We start from the raw sequence: 14,690 nt of genomic DNA on the forward strand, positions 1-14,690 counted from the left end.
AGTTGCGGGATGATGCATTACAGAACGAGTAAAGAGACTTGCCGATAACGAGATTGAACTAGGTATTGAGATACCGACGATCGAATCTCGGGCAAGTAACATACCGATGACAAAGGGAACAACGTATGTTGTTATGCGGTTTGACCGATAAAGATCTTCGTAGAATATGTGGGAGCCAATATGAACATCCAGGTTCTGCTATTGGTTATTGACCTAAGATGAGTCTCGGTCATGTCTACATAGTTCTCGAACCTGTAGGGTCCACACGCTTAACGTTCAGTGACGATCGGTATTATGAGTTTATGTGTTTTGATGTACCGAAGGTAGTTCGGAGTCCCGGATGTGATCACGGACATGACGAGGATTCTTGAAATGGTCTAGACATATAGATTGATATATTGGATGACTATATTCAGACACCGGATGAGTTCCGGGGGTCATCGGATAATTATCGGAGTGCCGGGGGGTTATCGGAACCCCCGGGGGAACTAATGGGCCAACATGGGCCTTGTGAGAGGAGGTGGCCTTAGGGCTGGCCGCGCCCCCTCCCCTTGAGGAGTCCGAATTGGACAAGGAGGGGGGGGGCACCCCCTCTTTCCCTCCCTCTCTCCCTCTCCTTCCTTCCCTCTTCCCCTTCGTAGTTGGTCTAGGAAAGGAGGGAGTCCTACTCCTACTAGGAGGAGGATTCCTCCTCTCCTTGGGACGCCCAAGGGCCGGCCGGCCTCCCCCTTGCTCCTTTATATACGGGGGCAGGGGGCACCCTAGAACACACAACAGACATTTTCTTAGCCGTGTGCGGTGCCCCCCTCCACTATAATCCACCTCGGTCATATCGTTGTAGTGCTTAGGCGAAGCCCTGCACCGGTAGCTTCATCATCACCGTCATCACGCCATCGTGCTGACGAAGCTCTCCCTCGACACTCAGCTGGATCGAGAGTTTGTGGGACGTCACCGAGCCGAACGTGTGCAGATCGCGGAGGTGTCGTACTTTCGGTAGTAGGATCGGTCGATCGTGAAGACGTACGACTACATCAACCGCGTTGTCTAAACGCTTCCGCTTACAGTCTACGAGGGTACGTAGACAACACTCTCCCCTCTCGTTGCTATGCATCACCATGATCTTGTGTGTGCCCGCGTTGCATATCGGGTGACACGGGCGGCGACCTCCACCTCGGGCGAAACCACCCCCTCGTTCTCCCTTCACCCCTCGTCGCCACCGACCAGTGCAGCCGGGGCAAAGCCCTGCGCGGCGCTCGGCAGCGGGGCAGTTCTCTCCATCCGACGCCATCTTGCGGTGCTCGTGGGGAACCCCTCGCTGATCTGTGTTCGCCGGTGCCGCGGCTGGTGTGTGGCCTCCTCTGCCACCTGAAGAAGCTCCTGGAGTACATGGTCCATAGCTGGAGTTTGTGATTGTCCCGTGCATGGCCTTGGTGCGGCAGGCGTCTCTCAGATCCAATTTGGACAGGGGCTACCTGCTGCGGCTGCTCGCCAACCAACTCCTCCTAGGTTGTGGAGTCCGGATGCATCACAAGGAAGCCTCATCCGACGATGGCAGCTATGCCCAGGTGTGTTGCAGCTGCTCCAGTGATGACAGCTTTCTCCACTGGTGGACGGCACCCGTGCCGGGGTTTCGACCCGCCTCCTTTATCATGGCGTGGTTGGTTTGGTCTGGATGCGCGTGAGTGATGACAGTGATCTGTCTTTCATGCTCTAGTTCCAGCAATACGGTTTTGGGTCGACAGGATTGGCCATGGCTCTCTTCGGCGAGGTGGTAGTCTGTGGTGGTTTGCTTCGCTGTCGGTGTAGGTCCTTGGTAACCTTCGGCTTGCGGTGGTGGCCTCGCAACAGATTGCGGTGACCATCGAAAGGTCATTGTGAGGGTTCCTCTCTTTAGACCCGATGGTTGACTTCGACAGGGAGAAGCAAACTATCAACGACGACTTGACGCAGAGGGATGATTGTGCAGTGGCGGCGGTCGTGCATCGCGCAAGCATGTAGCTGTTGGGATCGTGGAAAAGTGGTGGCGACGACACATGAGTGACTTTGATGGTTGTGCTACTTGAGCACATGCTCTCGAGCTCTGGGGTGAAAACCTAGGTGCAACCAAGTTGGTTATACCTGACAATGACGATGTTTTTATGTCGTTACCTTATTGAAGGCATTGCTCGGATATGCTTAGAGTGGTTCTTCAGGGTGAAAACCTAGATTCAGACTTTGGGTGGTTGGATCCGGTGACGACAACACTTGAGTGTTGCTCCTTTCCTGAAGGAGTTGCAGTTGAAGAACCTCATTTTCCATGTGATGTCATGAGATGGTCGGTGCGGATAAGGTCATTAATATAGTTTGCCAATTGCGGATCTGATCGCTTTGGGGTTTCTTTTTTTTCTTTTTTTTGTGGCCCATGCATAGCTTTGGTCTTAGATGACTTTGCTATTTGATGGCGAGTTTTTTGCGTGCGTGTGTTGGTGTTGGCTGTGTGCATCTTAACTATGCATTGTGTTTGTATCTTTTTGATGCTCCATTTTGAGCCAATAAAATTTCACCCTTTGTCGGAAAAAAAATAATCTTGCGTGTTCGTAGGAATTTTTTTGAAATTGCTACGTTTCCCAACACTATGAACCAATGGAAACAGATAGGATAGGAACAGCGTACATCATTCCTCAATGTTACAAACCATATATGAAACAAATAAATCCAGTGGTCATATTTCCACAGTATTACAAACTATAGGAAACAAATAATCCAGTGGTCAACGTTCCACATTATTACAAGTCATCGGAAGCAAATAAATCCACTGGCAATCACTCCACAACAATACAAGCCATAGGAATTGTCAGATAAATCCAGTGGTCACAATTCCACATTATTACAAGCCATTGGAAGATAAATAAATGCAGCATGGTCCGCAACGAGCATATAACGCCTAATGACAAGGCATGCGTAGGGCCAGAAATCACTACCGAGCCAATTTGGCAGCATATCACAACGATGGTGAATCTTCTACTTCATCTTCGTCTGTGTCGTGTTCTTCCTGGTATTTTCTAAGGTTAGCAAATGTATTACCAAACTTAAGCAACAATCATAACGACTATTAACTTGAAAGAATGAGGCATCAAAAAGATTTATAGATGTATATACCTGCGGCATGAATTCCGGTGTGCCAACATCAAGTATCGGCGGGTTCTCGAGATGCCGAAGCTTTTCCCAATTAGGATGACCTTCTAGTTTGCACGACTTCATGAACTCATTGTCGCTTCCCACCAATTTAAACTTCTTAAGAGAACTGGGAAGTTCTGGAAGAGATTCAAGACGCCAGCAATCAACAATCAGTAGGCTCTCGAGCCACCTGAGGTCCTTCACACTGGCTGGCAAGTGGTCCCAGTTGCAGCGTCCAATCATGAGCTTGCGAAGATTAATGAAAACCTCAAACAGTTGAGGAGCAGGTTCCAGCCAGCAGGAGTCCAGCGCTAGTGTCTTTAGGTACTTTGGGCCGCTGTTCTGCTCACTCAGCATCCAACTTGGGTAGCTCAGACCTTGGTAACCGATGATTTCCAGATTTTCAAGATGCTCGGGTGGGCAAAGAGCCTCAAGTACCTCTGCTTGAACTTGTGGTGTGCAACTCGTATTATGGTCCCATTGCAGTACCAATTCTGTCAGTCCTTTCTTGTCAGCTAGCTTTGCTTCACACCCCTCCCTCTTGCTTTTAATATTTCCAAGATCACGGATACTCAGATAGCCCTGAAGCTTGTTTAGGTCTCTCAGCTGGCTCAACTCATACCCAACCTCCTTCCTTACTTCGAAATCTGCAAGTGTTCGTAATTGAACATATAAATCCAGTTTCCCAACCCGCCATTCTAGCGCCATCCCCGTTTCAAATTCATCCTAAACACTCGATTTGCCTCGCTGGCCAGCGACGTCGTACCTTTCATCGTGGTGGTAAACATCCGGTCGCTCGTTCTTCTGTACTCTAAGTAACAGGGCTAGAGCGACTGACACATGGGCCAGCCTTGCGCGCGGCCAGCCTCGCAGCGGCCGGTGTGTGCGTGCTTCTGTCCGGGTGAAAAGCAGGGCGAATCGATCGTGGGTTGGCAGGGTGTTTTTTTACAGTCATCGTTTGCACCCAGCGGCCACCCGTGAAAATATCTCCTCTCCCTTGCCTTCTCTCACGTGCTCTCCCCTCCCCTGATCCCCTCCTTCCCTACCGTCACGCCGCCGGCTCCACGCAGCGGCCGACGCGGCCTTCTCTCCCCGGCGCTTGAGGTATAGCAGCGGCTGCGGCACTTCTCGGCCCAGCCGGATCCGGTGCAGGTCGCCGGCATCACGCGCCGCGTGCCGTGATTCTGGATCGGGCGCAGATCTTGCCACCTATCCTCCTCTCTCTCTCTCCCATGTCGCCATTGTTGCAAGGAGCAGGGGAGATAGGTGCCGAGGACAAGAAGCAACGGGTTGGTCAGGGTGGGCTTGAGCTGCTGGGGAGATGGAGGAGGCCGTCGTGGTTCGTCATGGAGGCGGCGCCGCCGGCAAGCTGGTTGAGGTACGTGTCAGACCCGTTGGTCCTTATAGTTGTTCGTTCTCCTAATCTCCTCACAGACCATGTGTTTCCCCTTTCCTCCCTCAATGTGACGGGGAATACATCGTTCCTACCTATATTACTACTGGCTTGCAAGCTTTAAGGAGATTTTAATATGTTGGTCATTCATATATCTGGCCTTGTGTGACGATTTTTTTGTTAATTGCCAATGCTTTATTTCAGAAAACCAAATCTGCACCATGCCGCCTCACCCTCTCAGATTACTGTTTCATCCCTTTGATAGTTTTTTAGGTTTGTCCTTGTCCTTCTTCCCTAAGCGCTGCACTTTTATACTATATTGTTTACTGCTTATTATCGTGTTAATTCCTTTGTATTCCTGGTTTTTCCGGGTGTCGTGTTTGTGTGTTTGTTTTTGTGGTGCTGCTTATATGTGTGACTACCGTATGATCGTATATATATGCTGAAAAGTAAAATGATTTTTCCTTTGCACAATACATAATTTGCAATGAGATGGTAGTACATCAGTGTATTTACAGGAAAAAACGATGGTCGTATATATGCTGAAAAGAATTAAGGCTGAAAAGAACATTCATCTACTATTTCTTGATGTATGCTATCGTATATTGCTTCTCTACTTGCTCAAAATCAAATTTGCATCTATGAAAAGGTAAGAAATTAAGGCCAGCGAGATGGCAGTAGATTGGTATGTTTACAGAAAAAACAAATAGCCATGCAAGTTTGAAAGAACATCTTTTTACTATTCCTTGCTATATGCATATTTCCCATCTTCTTCCTTCATAATCAAATGTGCCTACTAAAGGATAAGAAATGAAGGCTGCAATCTAAGAATACTTTTATTTGCCATTCTGAATTTCTATCACAGCACAGAGGAATGAGGAATGGATATATGAGGCATGGCGTAAGCGTAGGGGTCAGCCAGGGCATGACGCAAGAGTCTGCCCATCTCCTCTCAAAGTTAGTTCTTGCTCTGTCCCCACTACCTCGCCTGCCAACTCTCTGATAGAGTATTTTATTTCTGCAATGTATTATATTCTTTGAAGCAATTGCAAATTTTCCATAGCTTCTTGGCATACTATGGATTTAATTCTTTGCGAGAACAAGCAAAAGATAGTAGCAGTTTCTTTCAGATACAATTTCGGAAAGGTTTGCCGACTAAATGTACAAATATGAGCAAAAGGGGCCATGCTAATTAATGTTGGCCAGGCTCAGGAGTAAAGTTATACAGATTTTGATTTGCAAGTTATTTTGTCCAGCACGAAAGGCACTAATGCGTCCCGAAAACCTAGCGCACAAAGGACCAATCCTTCCCTTCCTCGAGCCCCATTCGAGTCCGCGCCGTTCAGCATCTCCAGCCTCCCCTGCTCCTCGACCCTCCGGCCCCACGGCCTCTCGCGCCGCCGCCTTCTTCCCTGGACGTCTTCCCCGACGCTCGTGGTGCAGCAGCGGCCATTGCAGTAGGTTAGTTAAGCTTGCTTGCCTAACCTGCTATGGATGAATGGTGTGTCTCACCAGGAAACATTAGATTAATGAATTACTTGGCCTCTACAAATTTCGAAATATTGGTTCGGGATATATTAATTTCCACTCCTTATTGTTCATGGCATAAACAAGCACTATAAAAGGTCACAAGTAGAAACTTAGGTCAAGTTATTGCTGGATGTAGCCTGCTTTGTTCAATTGAAATATATTTGCAACATGAGCTGGTTGTTGATCGTTACTCTCGATTGAGGAATGGGAAAAAAATCACATCTTGTGGTGTTCACTACTTTTTGCATTGTCAAATTGAAAATGTTCTGCAAAAAAATAGTAGGTTTCCCTTTCAATAGTTCATTTTGTCAGTCCAGTTGTATCGACAGTTCAATTTTTGTTGGTCTGGGCATAGCAAGGGAGGTCCCCCATATTTGATGAGTGGCTTGAAGCTGAACTTCTGTATTTACCTGTACTTCCTATGCATCTAATATGACCTATAAATTTAAACAGAATTTCATGAGTTGCAAGTTGCAGCTTATTTTCTTGTACAGTCTTGCTATTTGATTATTCTCCTTATGCCTCCACCCTGTAATATTCTCCCAATGGCCGATCCATGAACTCACAGAAAACATTAGGTTCTATGCCAAGTTGTTGGCACCGTATATATACTGAAAGTGGAGTGGTAATAGTTGAACTTTTTTCTTCCCCTTGTAGTAACACAGACGTCGGTAGCAGGAGAAAGTATGTGACTTGGTTGGGTCAACCAAGAAATATGGTGGTACAATGCACATATTTCCTTCGATGCATGTCTCCGGCGACCCTGAGTATAAATACTGCTATCATTTCTTACTGCACACTCTTTATTCAGAGGTGCTCTGAATTAGAACTCCCCATTGGCATATCTGCAGTTCCATGCTATACATCCCCAAATGACGAAAATTAAGTTCAGGGGCATGTTTTTTTATATATGCTTGACTTAACTGGAGCTTAAATTTGTCATTTGTTTAATTACCAATCTGGTTTATTCTTGACTCTTGATTGCAGCCGCTGGAACTGATGGATATTGACATGGGTAACAAAATAGTTGAAAGATTTTGTACCGACGAGGCTCTTGAGACTACAAACATTTCTTCACTCCTTGTACGAAAGGATTCTAGGACTAAGTTATAGGATTTTATATTTTAGTCGGATATTCCTTCTGTTAATATGTGCTCCTGTGCAATTTTTCATAGGCTTCTCTTTCCTTTTTATGGTTACGATTTACAAAGCTGAGCAATAGTTTCTCTACTAATATAGCTTGTGTGAAAAACATCCGTCTTTAGGATGCTTTTGCGGCATGTGTAACTGCCTCACATTAGCCTATGCTTCTATCCGAGTTGTTTACTACTAAGACCATAATGGATCATGCTTTTTAACTGGCATATAAGTGTTGATGGAAAATGATGTCTTATTTGTTTCCTGGTAAATTTTAATTGGCGCATGCAATCCATGCTTCCCAGTCTTTGGTGACAATGTTGTCAGGCCTAAAAATAGAAGTTTTCGATTTCCTCTCTCTGGTTTTTAGTTGGTTAGATGTTAATGCGTGGAAATGTATATGCTGATTTTTTTCCTGTTTTAATAAATTGCTAATACGTGGATCTTGTCTGCTTTGCATGGACTATAGTATATATTCACAGACTGTCTGCTTGCTTCAAAACTAAAATGTGACTTTTACTTGCCTATTACCAAAGAAGATTTCATGCATGCCACATCAAGTCGCCATAGATGCCTCCAAGTGAAATTTCAGCGACGACAAGGTATATTTTCCCCAACACCTGATCTTCTTTAATCAGACTACCGTTCATTATTGCGTATAGGCTTCTTACTCTGTGCCTGAATAAGCGATTGGTATCCACATGTTTGTTTCCATGTGTTCTACTGTCTTTCTGGTACTTGAAGCATAGTATGTTCATGTGTGCGACTACAGTTCCAGAGAGTTGGAAGTCCTGTTGTTCTCAAAGTTTGCATCATATGCCCTTTAGAGAAATCTTTATTGAACATTTTAATTTTCCTCATACATGCTTATCATTTGGCATCATGTTATTTTGTGACACAGTAACTGAATATGCACACAAGAGGATCCCTCTGGATGTGTAGGAGGTATGAAGTAATAGCCATTTTTTTTCTCTGTGTAGATTTGGCATCATATTGCCCAGTAACTGAATATGCACGCAGGAGGATCACTCTGGATGATGGAAAATGCATTATCCATGGTAAGAAGCTAACGGTGTCGCCCCATTTATACCACATTTAGGCATGATAATTAAATTAGCCTTCAAATTAAATAGATGTCCGCATTCATGGGTACATAGATGAGCTGAGCTACTATTTTCTTGTTTGGGAATGAGGTAACACTATACAAACAGCATGTTGACACTCTGAACAGCTTAATACTAGACGGAAACAAAATTTCTCTTCCTACTATGTCTGTACCATGAACAAGATGTTCGCAACAAGTGGTCAACAAATGGTATTCTGTTCCTGTCCTTTCTCCTTTTTATGAATCTTCATAGCTGCATCTTAACCATGCTTAATATCTATTGCAGTACTTTTCCACTCACTTCACACAAGAATATCTCAAGGGGCACATGCATGAAGAGCATACTAATTTGCTGATCAAAGCTGGAAACAGACCTGCCATCGTCATTGCTCGGCTTATCATACAATCACAAGAAGCTGGACTCAGTTCTTTGACATCGCAAATATGAAAGGAGGAGTGTCATATGCATTTGCCTTTGAGGAATTGGCGGGAGAACTCATATCATCGTGCACTCCCTTTGATAGCGTCATGAGCAACCACTGCCATCATCTCATAATATAGCTCAGGTTCAAGACCTAGGTCATGCACTACTTTTCTCGACCATATAATGTGCTCTGCGTCACCTTATCCTTTCAGCTCCAGTACTTCATAATATAGAGTAGATGAAACATCTTTTTTAAATTGGTGTGGAAATACCAATGCAGATGGAGCTATGTAATCCAGCTTGCTTTCTATCATGAGTTGGTCTCATGACTTTGTTTTTAGCCATCTTGGTACCATGCAATGGAATATATAACACTATGTTTGAACATCGTATCTAAATATTATCTAAACACTCTTGCTTGGTTCCCTCTCGCCCTTTGCACCATCGGCACAACGGGTAAACCAATGTATGCTATTATCAAGCGATCTTATTACTTCCTTTTAGTCTATCATGGTATCATCTATATTGTAATTAATGGGATATAAGTATCCATGAAGTTGGTTCAAAATCAGTCACATGTGCATGGGCTTGATCTCGCTTTTTGCGCCATGGGCGTAACTGGTCATCTAGTTTACATAACTACTCACTTGATCTTCACTTATATCTTTTCGGAGTAACTTGTCATTTGCTCTTGTGCTTCACTTATATCCTGTGAGTAAATTGTTGAATTAATTGAATGTCATGAAGTTGAAATCATATCATGCCGAGTGGTAGCTTCACATTCGGTGTAGAAAGTGAAATCTTTGAAGGCTTGATAATCACAATATTGGTCATACAAGCAATTCACGAATGATTAGTACAAGGAAGAGAACTTTCACATGCAAATACACTATCTTAGAAATCTTTTGTGATTGTGAGCCCCCATTAAAATATTATAATCAAAATTGTTGACGTCTGACAAGGAAGACAACATAATGATTCATGTTTGTTTATATTCACATAAAAGTTATATTGTCATAGATCCTTTAACATGTGGTGCTTGCAAAAACCCTTAAACCCAAATCTTATTTTCAAGAGTCCACCATACCTACCTAAGTATTTAGCAAGATCCTTCAAGTAAGTTGTCATCGGTGCAATAAGGCAATAAAATTGGTTATAAAAAGTGTTAGATCATATTGTGTAAGAGAAAATTGAGCGTTGTACGAACTTGTGATGGCAAAGAATAAAAGCGACGGACTGCATAATAAAGGTTGCTATCATAAGGGGCAATATAACGTGACGTTCCTTTGCACTAAGGGGTTGAGCATACAAACAAAAAGTCAAAGTTTTTCTCTCTATTCCTTTTTATTTTTCTCTTTTGGCAAGCATTATGTGGTGAGGAAATATCTAGGCACATATATCCAGTTGGATATGGGTAGCATGTGTTATTATTATTGACATCATCCTTGAGGTGAATACGTTGGGAGGAGAAATTATAAGCCCCGACCTTTCTATGTGTCCGGTTGAAACGTTCTGCTCATGTGTATGCGGTGAGTGTTAGTAATCATAGAAGACTATATGATGCTTGAGTATGTGGAGCTCTTACTTAGACTCTGTTGAATAAGTTGAATTGCAATTGCTTGGTGATTGAGAACATAGGTTGTTGAGTTTCAAGAGAATTCATTGTTCGAACCTTAACATGTGAATTGGTTGCTACTTTAACATGAGAAGAAATTTTATGAGAAAAAAAATTTATGTTATGATGCTAGGAAAAGTGATCGAAATTATCATTGATCAAACTTGTGCACTTTGCTAGCATTCACACTTCATAAATTATTTCTTTTATCATTTACCTACTCGAGGACGAGTAGGAATTGAGCTTGGGGATACTGATACGTCTCCAGCGTATCTATAATTTATGAAGTATTCATGTTGTTATATTATCATTCTTGGATATTCTACAATCATTTTATAGCAACTTTATATCATTTTTTAGACTAACCTGTTGACCCATTGCCCAGTGCCAGTTGCTAGTTTTTGCTTTTTTTTACATCGCAGGAAATTAATATCAAACCGAGTCCAAACACCGTGAAACTTTTTGTGGATTGTTTTGGACCAAGAGACTCGCCCAGGTGGGTTGTGCCCACCTCGGTGCCTCCCGCACCCCCACTTCGCCCTATAAATTCCCAAATATTCCAAAAACCCTCGAGGAAACCCTAGATTAGAAGTTCCGCCGCCGCAAGCCACTGTAGCCACTGAAAACCAATCTAGACCCCGTTCCGGCACTCCGACGGAGGGGGGAATCATCACCGGTGGCCATCTTCATCATCCCGGCGGCCACCTGTAAGTGCATCTAGTGCCACCCCTAGTTGGTTTTGGAGTATTGACGACAAACCTAGTTGAGGGACTAATGTGGTTGTGAGAATTGCAGGAAAACACAGGTAGAAGTCCCTCATTGATTCAGTTTTACTACCAGAGATGACCCCTAAAAATGTACGAAGACATTGAAGACAATGGTGGTTTATGAAGATATTCATATTGAAGACAATGACATGAGAAGACTCCCTATGAAGCTTATGGAACTCGAAGACTTAGATCCTTCGTAGTTTTATTTCTTTCATGTTGTGTCATAGGAACCACCGTACTGTTAAGTGGGGTCCAAGAGAACCAGTCAGAATGACTGAAGTGATGCCTAATTCAAATCCTATGTCTTCGAGCGAAGACTATGAGAGCAAATCTTGTCCAGAGTCAGACAAGTCAGCTTTACTTGTAGCCCAAGTAAAGTTGCCGTGTGAGTTCAAAATTCGACCGTTGGTACACGTGTCAGTTCCTTAGTGACCCAGGGTCATTTCGGACAAATCAGGTCGAGTTGCCAAGTGGCTATAAATAGCCCACCCCCACAACCATAAACGGTTGGCTGCTCAGATTTCAGTGCACGACTTTTGTAGTTTGAGAGCAACCCACCTCGAAGCCTTTGAGAGAAAATTCCTAGCGAGGAGAAAAGCCCTAACCACTCAGAGCCAGAGTAAATTGGGCATCACTTAAGTCTTCGTGTCTGAGTGATCTGAAGACTTATTACACTTGAGGACTGTGCATCCTCCAGACGGTTAGGCGTCGCGTTCAGAGCATCCAAGAGAAATTGTGGATTGCCAGTGAACGAAGTCTGTGAAGGTTTGGAAGTCGCCTGAAGACTTACCACGAGTGATTGGACGAGGTCTGTGTGACCTTAGTTCAAGGAGAATACGGTGAGGAATGGGTGTCTTGGACTAAGTGTCCTTGACTGGGTGTCCGGGACTGTGTGTCCTCTGGTTTAAATACCTAGCCGCTCCAACCAGACGTACAGTTGTCACAGCAACTGGAACTGGTCCAACAAATCATTGTCTTCAACGTGTCACTGGTTTCATCTTCACTTCCTTTGACTTACTGTTATTCATTGTGAAGCCATTGCATGCTTGCTTTATCTTTTATCTTCACAACATGAATGTATGATCTGTTTGGCTTCATAACTTCTTCCTACCTGATCCTTATTACACTGTAGCTGTTTGTCATTGTGCTTTCACTCAATTGAATACATGACCATGGCTGCCCTAGTGTAATCTAACTTCCGCTGCTTAGTAATAGGCATAATCTTCACTGTTTGTCTTCATAACTCTCACGTTTTGAAGACTTTTATAAAAATCGCCTATTCACCCCCCCTCTAGTCGATATAACGCACTTTCAATTGGTATCAGAGCTTGGTGCTCCCTTGTTCTGTGTGATTCGGTTTAACCACCTGGAGTTTTAGCTATGTCGACTGCAGGGATAATCAAAGTCTCCGCTGCTTGCCCCGTCTTCGATGGAACTGAATATCCCTACTGGAAGAATAAGATGCGCATGCATCTTGAAGCCATTGATGTCGACCTATGGTATGTCGTCGAGAACGGCGTCCCCAAGGCCGGAGAAGGTGTCACTGCTGCTGATGTCAAGAAATTCGTTCAACTGGACTCTACTGCTAAGAATATCATCTGTGGTCATCTGACCAAAGGACAGTATGGCCGTGTGAGTGCCTTGAAGACATCCAAACTGGTCTGGGACTGGCTCTCCAAAGTTAATGAAGGCATCTCAACCCAGAGAGATCAAAGAATCAGTGTCCTTCGCAATCTCTTCAACTGCTTCAAGCGAAATGACAATGAAAATGTCTAGCAGACATTTGACAGACTTACTGACATCACAAACGAGCTTCAAGCCCTCGGCGCCACTGAGATCACCAAACATGAAATCGTCAAGACGCTGCTGAGATCACTTGATAGTTCGTTTGACATCCTGGCCCTGATGATTCAAGAACGTCCTGATTTCAAGACACTCGATCCGTCTGACATACTTGAGAGGCTCAACACACATGAGTTCCTCTTTCTGAGAAAAGAGATATTTACGGTCCAAACTATGGGCGAACTCGAGCCTTGAAGGCAAAAGCTGTCTCCTCATCTGAAGAAGAATCTGACTGCAGTTCTGATGATCCTGAAGACATTGGAAGAGAACTTGCAATGCTAGTGAAGAAGTTCCAAAAATTCACCAAGAAGAAAGGCTTCAGAAAATCTTCACGATCAAGATCAAGGAATGATGAAGCTTCTGCTCATGACTACAAGAAGAAAACATGTCACAAGTGCAAGAAAACCGGGCACTTCATCTCTGAGTGTCCACAGTGGGACAATGAGAACAGAAGGAAGAAGAAGAGCAAGGAATATGATTCTGACGACAAGAAGAAGAAGAAACACTCAAAGTCTTCTTCCAAGTCTTCATCAAAGTCTTCATCACACAAGAAGAGCTCATCTGGCAAGGCACGTGCGTTTGTTGGAAAGGAGATGGATTCAGAGGAGGAGTCCGCATCTGAGGAGGCAGAGGTGGAGTCTGAGGAGGAGTCTGATTCTGGCATTGCGAGTCTGGCTACAACATACGTCGCCAAGTCCATCTTCAACACTGAAGACAATGACTGCATCACCGACACCGACGCAAATGACAAGAACGACTCCACTCCTACCTACTGCTTCATGGCACGCGGTGCCAAGGTAAACACACGCACTACTCGCTATGAAACATCTAGTGACGATGACTCTGAATGTGATTCAAAACCTAGCTACAGAACACTTGCTAAAATTGCAACTGAACAACAGAAAGCTATGGAACATATTCAAAAACTGTTAGACAGAAGCGATGATCTGTTGGGTGCCGAAATGACTCGCTCTGAATCCTTAATTGAAGACATAAAAAATCTTCACGTTAAGTATCAGGAACTTGAAGATCGTCTTGAGACTCTCTCAACTACTCATGAAAAGCTCTCCTATGATTATCTTCAAAAAAAGCAAGATCTTGAGAAGTTGAGAGCGGATCATGAAGATCTTCAAAAGGAAAATGAGTCACTTCGCTCCGAACAGATCAGTCCCGCTCAGGAAGGATTTGAACCACCATGTCTTAAATGCATTGAGCGTGATAATGCTAATTCTGTTGCTGAATGTTCCACTGCTACTACTGTTGCAATATCTTCAACTGTTAACGTGGTAACTAACCCCTCTCCTGAGGATACCACTGCTATTGCTGATGAGAATGCTAGGTTGAAGACATTGCTTGAAACAGGAATGTACAAAAGTCTGAAAGGGCATCAGACACTATGTGATGTCCTTAAGAAGCAGATTCTGAACCGAAACCCTAGGAAAGAGGGTGTTGGGTTCATGAGGAAAATTAATGCAGATGGCTCTTACTGGAAACCTGAGCAGTACCCCAAAACCACATGGGTTGTTGCAAAGGAATCCTCAGCAGATCCATCCAATCTGTCTGGCTTCACTTGTGCTAACCCCATTATCATTGATGAATCCTTTGATGCAAACTATAAACTGTTTAAGAATCAGAATGGTGAAGTGTTTGCCAGGTATATTGGTACTAACTGCAGGAATGGACCTCCTATGAAGATGATCTGGGTTCCGAAAAAGTGT

The 14,690-nt window shown here is 44.0% G+C and overlaps 2 protein-coding genes across 7 annotated transcripts; one reads left to right on the top strand and one right to left on the bottom strand.

The window, feature by feature from the left end:
* Positions 1–2,653: 2,653 nt before the first annotated feature.
* Positions 2,654–3,913, bottom strand: LOC147956963 (putative disease resistance protein RGA3). Its single transcript, XM_087537398.1, has 2 exons — positions 3,139–3,913; positions 2,654–3,031 (listed from the first exon to the last, which is right to left on the bottom strand). The coding sequence occupies exons 1-2, from the start codon at positions 3,862–3,864 to the stop codon at positions 2,981–2,983; spliced, it is 777 nt and encodes a 258-aa protein (XP_087393524.1). The 5' UTR covers positions 3,865–3,913; the 3' UTR covers positions 2,654–2,980.
* A 166-nt stretch (positions 3,914–4,079) lies between these two features.
* On the top strand, positions 4,080–9,156 carry LOC147956964 (uncharacterized). 6 transcript variants are annotated; one of them, XM_087535195.1, is made up of 7 exons: positions 4,095–4,534; positions 5,415–5,506; positions 5,806–6,010; positions 7,067–7,162; positions 7,753–7,818; positions 8,197–8,274; positions 8,608–9,156. In XM_087535195.1, exons 1-3 carry the CDS (start codon positions 4,478–4,480, stop codon positions 6,008–6,010), a joined length of 354 nt encoding a protein of 117 aa, XP_087391321.1. In that variant the 5' UTR covers positions 4,095–4,477; the 3' UTR covers positions 7,067–7,162; positions 7,753–7,818; positions 8,197–8,274; positions 8,608–9,156. The 6 variants fall into 6 exon arrangements, 3 of the variants coding, with proteins under 3 accessions (XP_087391321.1, XP_087391322.1, XP_087391320.1); XM_087535196.1 differs by having other exon boundaries at positions 7,756–7,818; XR_015610636.1 differs by lacking the exon at positions 5,806–6,010 and adding an exon at positions 4,754–4,822 and having other exon boundaries at positions 4,080–4,534; positions 7,067–7,818.
* The last annotated feature ends 5,534 nt before the right edge of the window (positions 9,157–14,690 follow it).

This window comes from Triticum urartu, chromosome 7A, assembly GCF_056163025.1.
Source record: "Triticum urartu cultivar PI428250 chromosome 7A, HENAU_Tu73, whole genome shotgun sequence".
Taxonomy (NCBI): Eukaryota; Viridiplantae; Streptophyta; class Magnoliopsida; order Poales; family Poaceae; genus Triticum; species Triticum urartu.

What these genes read in the sequence shown, in the direction of transcription:
- LOC147956963 (XM_087537398.1), bottom strand. Translation starts at nt 3,864, where the DNA reads ATGGCGCTAGAATGGCGGGTTGGGAAACTGGATTTATATGTTCAATTA. An exon ending in CACCGGAATTCATGCCGCAG is followed by an intron (nt 3,032 to 3,138) that starts GTATATACATCT and finishes AGAAAATACCAG; the next exon opens with GAAGAACACGACACAGACGA.
- LOC147956964 (XM_087535194.1), top strand. Translation starts at nt 4,478, where the DNA reads ATGGAGGAGGCCGTCGTGGTTCGTCATGGAGGCGGCGCCGCCGGCAAG. An exon ending in CCGCCGGCAAGCTGGTTGAG is followed by an intron (nt 4,535 to 5,414) that starts GTACGTGTCAGA and finishes TTTCTATCACAG; the next exon opens with CACAGAGGAATGAGGAATGG. An exon ending in TCTGCCCATCTCCTCTCAAA is followed by an intron (nt 5,507 to 5,805) that starts GTTAGTTCTTGC and finishes TATTTTGTCCAG; the next exon opens with CACGAAAGGCACTAATGCGT.